The sequence below is a fragment of the Chironomus tepperi genome, unplaced genomic scaffold (genome assembly GCF_022539635.2).
Source record: "Chironomus tepperi strain 1889 unplaced genomic scaffold, CSIRO-AGI_Ctep_v1 contig_309, whole genome shotgun sequence".
In the NCBI taxonomy this organism is placed as follows: Eukaryota; Metazoa; Arthropoda; class Insecta; order Diptera; family Chironomidae; genus Chironomus; species Chironomus tepperi.
Window position 1 is genome coordinate 3,529,445 of NW_027226431.1, and position 10,199 is coordinate 3,539,643.

General features: G+C 30.9%; 2 protein-coding genes across 2 annotated transcripts; one reads left to right on the forward strand and one right to left on the reverse strand.

Annotated features, from left to right (window-relative positions):
- The first annotated feature begins 1,184 nt into the window (after positions 1–1,184).
- Task6 (TWIK-related acid-sensitive K[+] channel 6) lies at positions 1,185–8,394 on the forward strand. The gene is made up of 10 exons (XM_070643418.1): positions 1,185–2,791; positions 3,402–3,581; positions 3,736–3,837; positions 3,942–3,990; positions 4,082–4,185; positions 4,596–4,656; positions 4,805–4,830; positions 5,100–5,297; positions 5,381–5,579; positions 5,695–8,394. The coding sequence occupies exons 1-10, from the start codon at positions 2,713–2,715 to the stop codon at positions 6,179–6,181; spliced, it is 1,485 nt and encodes a 494-aa protein (XP_070499519.1). The 5' UTR covers positions 1,185–2,712; the 3' UTR covers positions 6,182–8,394.
- Positions 8,381–10,021, reverse strand: Sod1 (Superoxide dismutase 1). The gene is made up of 5 exons (XM_070643420.1): positions 9,844–10,021; positions 9,615–9,675; positions 9,356–9,557; positions 8,581–8,702; positions 8,381–8,517 (listed from the first exon to the last, which is right to left on the reverse strand). Exons 1-5 carry the CDS (start codon positions 9,904–9,906, stop codon positions 8,459–8,461), a joined length of 507 nt encoding a protein of 168 aa, XP_070499521.1. The 5' UTR covers positions 9,907–10,021; the 3' UTR covers positions 8,381–8,458.
- Between the last annotated feature and the right edge of the window lie 178 nt (positions 10,022–10,199).

Sequence of the window (10,199 nt, forward strand, 5' to 3'; positions counted from 1 at the left end):
TAAGTTTTTGCTCCAAACAACATTGAAGAACCTTCCTCCATTTTATCTCCCCAACCCATCATTAAAGCTGCTTAATACTCCTAAGACTTATGCAATATTAGCAAGCAGCAAGGATAAAATTAAATATTATTCAAATTTAAAAAATATTGAAGACGATTGTAAACATTGACTTTCGCATCACTTTTCGCATCATTTTTTGCCGCCTTCAAATTTATTGACCGTTAACAAAAATCATTCTCATAAAGATTAAATCAAAGTATGTATTACGAGAAGATTAAAACCAGGTCAAAGCCTAAAGTTACATGATCCAGTCAGTCAGAATAGTATGTTAATTAAATTTTCTGAATATTCCAAGAATATTTGTAAATTGATGCAATTCAAACAATTTCATTTTCCAATCAATAATTTCATCAAATCAAAATATTCAGGAATTTACGCAATGTCTACCTCCAGCAAAACTATTTTCGTATATGAATGATTCTGAAAACATTGATTGAAAATAGAAAGTTTCAATTTTGTGTGTGTATGTCGACGTCAAAATGGGATATATTAAATATATGCCAAAAAATATCTTTTTTTTGCAATTGACTTGTACGTCATCATCAGAACTTAATCTGAATGATGTATGAGTGAGGTAAAATTGGGGAAAAAATATTTTTCCTATTAAATGAAAACTTCAAAGACCTTAACAAATTCATTTCTATATTTGGAAAAATTCCATTCAAATTTGCTTCCTTTTTTTTGCCCATTTGAATCAAGTGGAGAGTGTAGGAACCAAAAGATTCATTTTGATGTATAGATCATACAATTTCAGACATTGAGTACTCAAAAGGTAGAATAAATTTACTTTCACGTAAACGTGAAGGAAAAAGTTTTTTAAAATAAATCTTCATTTAAAAAAATTAATTTAAGAGAAAAACGATTTTGTACAGTCTACGTAGGCGAAGAGGTAACCGCGGGGTTGATTACAAGTGATGGCTACTAAATTAGAGATACTGGACAATATGGGCAAAATCATTTAGCGGAGTAAATTTATATGGCGCAAAACCATTTTGCGGTAAATAATATATGGCGGGTAATCATTATGTCATTAGGAAGGGGTAGGGTGGTTTGGGTTGGGTAGTTTGGGATTTTTCACAAATTGAAAGTTTTAAAATTGAAGGTTTCTTTTTCTCCAAAAAGTGTAATTTTGACTCAAACCAGGACACTACCATACCCTTCCCCGGGCCACATCTATGCAACATGCAAAAAAATCTCATAAGTTGCAAAAACTTTTGTGTATCCATAAAGTACACCCTTGGAACACCCCGTGTTTCCCTGTATTTACCAACATATGTACATACTTCACTGACCATATAAATCAATTCAATGCTGTCTGCATCAACAGTATGTTCCTCTCATGCGTCATATGTTTGAAAACATAATTTATAAAAGACTCCCAAAAAGCATCATCACAGTGAATCAACAGAAAAAGGAAATACTAAGAATATCCTACGATAGCATCATAAAATGACTTTTATGGACATCAATATACTTCCTGCTTAAAAAGAGTCCGCAACGAGAAATAACAGAAATAAAATCTTAAATGCTTTTCCCTATCGACATTACTGCCTTCTTTGGGAAATGTTCAGCAACAGCTACATGTTTTGATTCTGCGCGATAAAAGGTACATTGCCATAGCTGCTTGTTGCTGATAATAAAGGAAAATTGTATGAAAAGTAGAAAGTAATGTGGTAACAATTTTATTTTATGACGTCACAACCACTTGATCATCATGTGCTTTGGACTGGAAGGATGTTTTTATGTAAATACAGCATAACATGAGAATTTGGGGATGACATGCTTATTGGAAGTGGAAATTTTGTAAAAATTTCGAAAAATTTCAATTTTATTCAATAAATTTCTAAACTTTTATTCAAATTAATCAAAATAATTGAATATAAACAATCAAACTGGAAGTGACCGAAATCACATGTAAATGGAAACCTCGTGGCTGACGATATGAAATACGACAGGGAAAATTACATCACTACTAACACATTGACAAAATGGGAAAATTCACTTTTTTCTTTCTTGTGAAAAATTTTTCATCATGAATCGGAGAAAAAATTAAAATTTCGTGGCAAAATGTCAACAATTCAATTAAAATTTGTGATATTTATCCTTAATTTCCACCATAAAGTGAATTAAAATCATGGCAAGCGAGTTAAAATTAAGGAATAGTCGAAACAGACAGAAAAGAAAATTACATGAAAATTTCCCATTTGTAATCAAATTGAAGACCTTAATTGAGACTATATATTATTAAAAATGGTATCTTAGTGACGTCAAAGTGCTAAATTTCAATAAAATTTTAGTTCCTTTTCAAATTTATTTCTGAATTTTTATTCTTAAACAATAAAAAATTGGAGCGGAAAAAAGTGGAAATGAAGCCATAAATTTTGTGAAAAAGTGCATATATAAAGCTACAATAATCATGAACAATTGAAATTAATTACAAGAAATTTGTCTTTGACTACTTTCAAGTCTCTCGAAGTAGCTAGTCAAAGACATAAAGGCACACAAAGGAAATAAATTTGTGCCAAATAAAGAAGAAAAGTCCCTCAATATTGGAAAGGAAATATATATATATATAGATATATTTTAGGGAGACATACACACAACTTTTATTTTTATTGTGCCACAAACATATTTAAAGTTACCAGATGAAGAATGAAGAAGCAAAATATAAGAACTTTATCGTTGATTGTTTGTACATTTACATATTTACTTATTGGCGCTGCTGTTTTTGGTAAGTTTGGAGTCTTAATTAGTGTTAAATTAGTGATTAAAGCTTAGAGTTATCTGTGATAAATATGTGCTTCAAATAGACTGTAATAATGTTCAGTTTAAAGGATTAGATTTGTAACGAAACGTGAAGTTAAAGAAGAACTATTTATTTCTGGATCTAAGAATCGAATCAAAATTATTTGACAACATTCGAAAATTTAATTGGTTAGATGAATTTCGATACTTATCTTAGCTATTATGAAGTATTTTTCTTTTTGCTTAGATTCTTCGTGCCTTAGTCTTCCTTCTTTAGTAATCTCTAGACTTAAATTATTTTAAATTCACTAAATGCTTTAAAATGTTTTCTTTTGTGATGTGCGGATTAAACAATAAATTCGATCAACTTGAAGTTGACAGTAAGCTTAGAAAAATAAAATTAGAATTTCAAATAGCCGTTGAATGAAAAAATGAAATAGAAGCTTTGATTTATTCATTCCACTTGAGTCTAGAAGCTGAATTTTATCTTTATCATATTAAGGCTGCATGCAGAAGTTTAAGTGTCCGCTGAGGCAATAACAATAATCAGACAGAACATATTAAATTATTTCACAAATCACTTTGCCTTTTTCTAGATGCCCTCGAGTCTGAAACAGAGAAGAAGCGCTGGGAAGCACTACAAGCAATTGAGGATATAATTGTCGAAAAATACAATATCTCACTAGAAGATTTTAAGATAATTGAAACAGTAATATTAAAAACAGAGCCACATAAAGCAGGCAAACAATGGAAATTTACGGGAGCATTTTATTATGGTGAGTAAAATTAATCCATAATTGCCATAATCATAAATTTTATTAGACATTTTCACATTGATTTTCTTTTTTGCCTTTCCATTTCCCTCCCCTCTAACAATATTTGTCGGCCGCCGAAAAATACATCAATTTAACTTCATGCTGAATGATGTAGTTTTGACTGTACTAACAACAATTGGTTATGGGCATTCAACACCATCAACAGTGGGTGGCAAGATGTTTACAATGTGCTATGCAATGATAGGAATCCCGTTGGGTGATTATATTTAGACTTTATTCTCATTCACATACCCTCCCATCCATATTTCTTGTCGTTGATTAATGAATAAAAATAAATAAGTACATATTTCTTTTTTGTAGGTTTGGTTATGTTCCAAAGTATAGGTGAACGAGTAAACAGACTGAGTAGGTGGGTTGAATTGACTGGATTATTAATGTCTTGAAATTAATAATAAATCGTGTGGCATATAGCTTACTAATTGAATCAATTTATTTTATAGTTTTATCATACAGACCGTAAGGAAATCTCTGCATTGCAAAAAGACAACAGCCACGGAGCTGGATTTGATATGTGTTGTCACGACTCTTAGCAGTTTGACTATTGGTGGGTATTTTACTGTGTTTTGAAGATTAGAAGGGTTTAGGGGTTAGGGTCACTAATAGTTTGGTGAGGCTGCATACCCTGGAAGGCAAAGAGCATGCTTTGAAAGTTTGCTTACCTTAAATATACTCGTAAGCGTTGCTTACACAACAACTCTACTCATAAGAACACGCTAGGGATGCTTACATGTTTTCAAGTAGACAACTGTTGCATAGCAACAATCCAACCTAAGGAGTGAATCCAAAAGGAATTTTTGACATCTAAATCTCTGTTGGATACGCTTTTTGAGTGAAATCATCCAACTTTTTAAAGATGAGCTCCTCAAATTACATTATACTACATCTTCCTTAATTCTAAATTTAGTTCCTCAAAATTTGTAAGTCAATATCAAAATGTTTAATCTCTAATTTTAGCTGGCGGAGCTTATGCTTTCTCGAAATTCGAGAACTGGAGATATTTTGATTCAGTTTATTAGTGAGTATTGCATCTAAAATTAGCATTAGACAATCATAACATTATATTACATTTGTGGATATAACTTCCCACACCATGATAGACAGTTCATGACAATTCGATATTTTTAATTGCCTTACTAATTATCAATTATCTTTACTATTTTCAGCTGTTTCATTACACTAACAACAATAGGTGAGTTGACTTTTACAAATAGAATGTCGCAATATGGCTATAAAAATACGCATTGATTATTGTTTGGGTGGATATGATATTTGTGCTGTTAAGAGCGGGCTTTCTGGTTGATTTACCAAAAGGTCGTTCAGATTACAGGAAGTTACCTTGAATTTGGTCGGTAACTCGGCGAATTAACCTTAGCGGCTGTACTGTGCTGCTATGTTCAAGACTTCCTGTTAATTCCTTCAATATTTTACCTAATTCCACTCCTTAATTCTCATTTCCAGGTTTTGGTGATATGGTCGCGCTTCAACGGGACAATTCCTTAAACACACGTCCAGAATACGTTCTTTTTGCTCTTATATTTATTCTCTTCGGATTAGCAATCGTTGCTGCCTCACTTAACTTGCTTGTACTCCGATTCGTTACCATGAATACAGAAGATGAGCGACGAGATGAAGCGGAGGCTCAACAAGCGGCTCAAGGTATGTAATCCAAGCACTGAAACTAACCAAAGCTGTACAGAACAATATAGAATGTCTTAATCAATCCTATAAATTTCTTCCAGGTGCTGTAAGACTAGAAGGTGATGTAATAACATCAAATGGATCAATATTAAGTGGTCACCTTGGTCATAGGATACATATAGACCATAGTATACAATATTATCCACAACTACAACATCAGGATTCTTCATCACTAGATGGTGACAATACTTCAATGTGTTCTTGCTCATGTGGATGTTTTCGCGCTTCCAGACATAGGCAGTAAGTTAATGATAACATTATTTTGCGGTCAAGGAACTGAATTTATAAATTGTTCAGTTCCATTGCTAATGATCACGACATGAATCAATTAATTTAATGAATTGCTTATTTCCAGTAAAAGATATCACGTGAGAAAACCCAATCAAGTACCATTTTATATTCAGCCAATGCCTAAACCACGATTCGACTTTCGTGATATTAATAGAGAGCGCCTGAAAAAGATTTCATTATCGTCATCGTCTCTACCACCTGTTGGACTGTTTCCAACTGAGGATAAATCAAATAAAATTCCAGCCATTACAGATGGCATGTACAATTTTTATAGTTCACAAGACAATATTAACGATGACATTTATAATTTTTATAATAATGATAAGGTTCCTGAATTACGTCATCAATCGTTAGAGTATTTTGATGACTTTTATCCTATTGAGAATCAATTTTTATTTGATCCATTGGATGATGATGATGATGACGATAATAGTGGTCCACCTCCTCAAATGACGACAACGACAACAATTGCAAGTTTTAAGTGTCAAACACACACACAACAGACAACGGTTACGATTTATAAGACGCATAACCGAGCTTCTTCACTTTAATGAATAATTCCCTTACTTTTTATGGATGGAATTTAATGTTATCCATATCCACATATAATTTCTAATGAGAATCGAATGATCAAAACAGAATTGTATCACTAATGTGTGTCAAGAAGTTGTTATAACTTCAATATAAATTAATTAAGGATTAAATGCCAAAAAAATGAAAAATCTTTAGAATAGAATCGGAAAAGTTTTACGAGAAAAATTATGAAAATTGCCAAATTTTTGAGAACAGAGTCCTGCACTTTTAATCATTTATGCACAAAGATTTATAATCTTTAATGACCTTTTTGATATAATTTAAGCCATTGAAAAATCTTATGAAAAGGCCTCGTGGAGCTTTCTTTCTAACGTATTTTTGAATTTTGAAAATTAATTTCAATCTAATTTTAATTTTTGAATTTTTAATGACCGTTATTTTATTTATTTTCAAACTTCCATTTCAGTAATAATTTGTAATCCAAATTCACAAATTCTACTCTAAAATATCTCCAATTATCATCTGAATAGCTCTCATGAGGCCGAATCCCCATTAATTTCATTATTTTCAATCATCAAACATAATGCCAATGGAAAATTGATGCCAATAATTTATTTATATCTATGAATTTAAATCACCTGGCACACTTGTCTAAAATTGCGAAATCAATTATTAACTGATATCTATATAAGCTGCTTGATGTGACACTTTGTTTCTATGCCAATATTATGAAATTTTGTGTTTGACATTCCAGTAACTAAATGAATAGGAACAACAACAAAGTTTGATGAAGAAACTAGAAGTTGGTACATTGGCTAGCAGATTACATGGATATGTAGACATGTACTGAATAAGCTTAGATTAAAGCAAAGTTTAAGGATTTAAAGACTCGTCCCTATTTAGTCAAAAACTCAGGAACTTTCCCAAAGTTTGATTGCAAAAGTTTGCTTTAAAACCAAAATTCCATTTAAAAGAGTCAGAATGCAATCTTAGTTACTGGAAGGTACACATTAAAACCATACAAATTCCTAGAAAAATATCATAACAAAAAACTGTTGTAGAGTTTAAAAGTTGTATGGAATTTTAGGAATATTCAATATTTAAGCATTTTTAATTCAACTACTGGTCTAATTTAGTGTCAGGTATAATCCATTAAAGCTACTGCTATATAAACAAAACTAAGTATACTTAATTTTTGGAATAATAGATACGAAATTTGCAATATTTTATGATTTTTTTGCTGGATCTTTAATTTGTAATTTTTGAAATTCTTGCTGAATCTGTAAAACCATTGCTGGATCTGCTTATTATTGCTGAATGTTTAAAATCACTATTGGATCTGTATAGTTCTTACCAGATCTGCATAATTATTGATGAATTTGAAAAATCCTTTCTGGATCTGTAAAAATCTTTACTGGATCTATAAAATATCATTTTAGATCTGTAAAATCTTTACTGGATCTATAAAATATCATTTTAGATCTGTAAAATCATTAACGGATTTGCATACTTATTGCTAAATCTGTAAGATTCTTGCTAGATTCAAAAAATCCCAGCTAAATCTTAATTTACCTACAAAATCACCATGAAAAAAATTCCTAAGAAACATAAAAGGCAATTGCAATTATAGCGATTAAATCAAATAATTAAGTATAAGAATTATAAAAAGGAACAAAAAATCACACCAATGCACATTAAAAGTATTAAAAAGAAATGAAAAAATGGAGAAATTTTATAAAAAAAAGAAAATTAGATAAAATTTTTTGAAGAAAAGGCATAAAGTAATAAGTATAGACATTAAAAATTCTAAGTGTTCGTTTTATGAACAATAAAAAAAACCAAGATGAAACATGCTTAATATTTAAAAAATTTGAGATGATGAAAATATTTAAAAAATTTAATTAAAGTCAAAAAGTTCATTTTCGGACGATAATAAGGAACAAGATTGAAATATATAGTTATGGATGATAATTTCTCTAAATTCATTTTTTTATTAATTAAATTTTAAAGTTTATCGCTTTTACGAAATTTTATTCATGAATATTTATTGTATTGTCGGCTATATTGGGGGCAGCAAGTCAAGTAAAGGAAAAGGAATAATAAATATTGGAAGGTTATTTATTGCAAAGTTAAAGTTCAAATTTTTAAGACATAAGAAAAAAGTTCTTTTTTGCTATTTTGAGTTTTTTATGATTCAAGGAATTAAATAAACTAAATTTGAACCAATCAATTCCTCTCTTTATTCTTTATATCCAATTTCCATTAAATTCTCTCCCCAGTAAACAATTATTTTCTCATAATCTTGAAAGTCTTAAATTTTCAGAAGGTAAGGATACGTTTTTGGTTGGCGAGCCTAAATTTTACGATGGTTAATTTCATTTGTATTTCTTATTTTTTGAAGATTCTTATTCCTTACAAATTCCAATGACACCGCATGCCAATCGTCCACCAGCATTTCCGGTTGTCTTGCTCAATTCGTGTCCACCACGTCCGAGATCGTCTGGATCAGCGTGAATTACGAGTGTACGGCCAAGAATACTGCAAATAAATTAAATGTTAATACTGGATGTCTAATTATGGTTTCTTCAGAATGTATGTCTTAGCGACTACTCTAGATATGCTTCTATTCTGTAGATTCGACTATCCCTAGAAATTTCTAAGTTATGCTGCAGAATATCCTCAATTAAACGCCTAGTTGCTAAATTAAATATCGTTAGTATGGTTATAGCTTACAGCTAATATTTGGCTTGAAAGGTTTATAACATAATTTTTTTGGACATACAACATTTAAGGAACTAGAAAATTTGTTATCAAAGACCGCAAAAGAAGCATAGGAAGTAAATAAATTCTTATCAACAATAATGACAGTTAAAGTAGGTTGATAGTGAAAAGCTACAGACTATACTCTAAATCCCCCTGCTTAAAAGCTCTTAGATATAGCAACTTGCCGGCAAATCTTTATAAAAATAGCATACTTTATAAATAGCACTAATAGCACTTCTAAATTTAAACCAGAAAATCCCTTGAAATACATTTGCCCTAAAATACCTTTAAAGTTTCAGTATATACAGGTATAGACCATAAAATTACCAAAAGCATATTAAATCCCAAAGGTTTTTAAAATTAAGCACAAATCAGGAATTGAAATAATATCAAAACATTGAATACAGCAACATTAATAGAAAAGCTACCTCAATTCACCAGACAATGCAATCATTTTATCCTTAATATCAATTTTTGCAACACCATCATCGCCGGCTGTAACATTTCCTAAATCTCCAACATGTCTATCAGCATCTTCAGGTCCAGCATGTTCCTTTCCAAATGGATTAAAATGTGGGCCAGCAGACATACATCCGTTTGTATTGTCACCGAACTCGTGAACGTGGAAGCCTGTAGAATCAATCAATTTTAGAAAAGTGCTATTAATAGATATAATCTAGAACTTACCGTGTAAACCTGGCTTTAAACCTGAAATTTCTCCAGTTACTTGAACTTCATTTGATCCAGCCTATAGAAATAACGAGAATGTATTATTATCGATTGTGCAAGTCACCTTTATTATTCTGTCTCTTTCACACGCTCTCTTTTATCATTGAAATCAAGAATCTAATTAGAAGGTATGTCGCAAAAAGAGACGAAAAAGCACTTCAAATTTATTTATGTAATGAAATCTTACAGCTTGTTGGAAGAAGACAGTTCCTGTAACGTCTCCAGCAAGAACACAAACAGCTTTTGGCATTTTGATAATTTAATTAACTTTATGGAATGTTAAACCGGCTCAAAATTGTGTAAAGAGTTAATTGAATGAACTTTAGTTTTGCGGACTGCACCAATGAAATTAAATCCAGAGTATGTGATGGAATTTTCTCGCGGAACAGACTGTGAATTCACTGATTTTAACTTATTTTATTGACTTCAGAGGATTAATATGACTTGATATTTCAATATGTATGCAGCATAAAGTGATCTGATCTATAATTTTGGACATACTTAAGTTTCCCGCCAAATTTTCAAAATAACCAACAAAAAAAG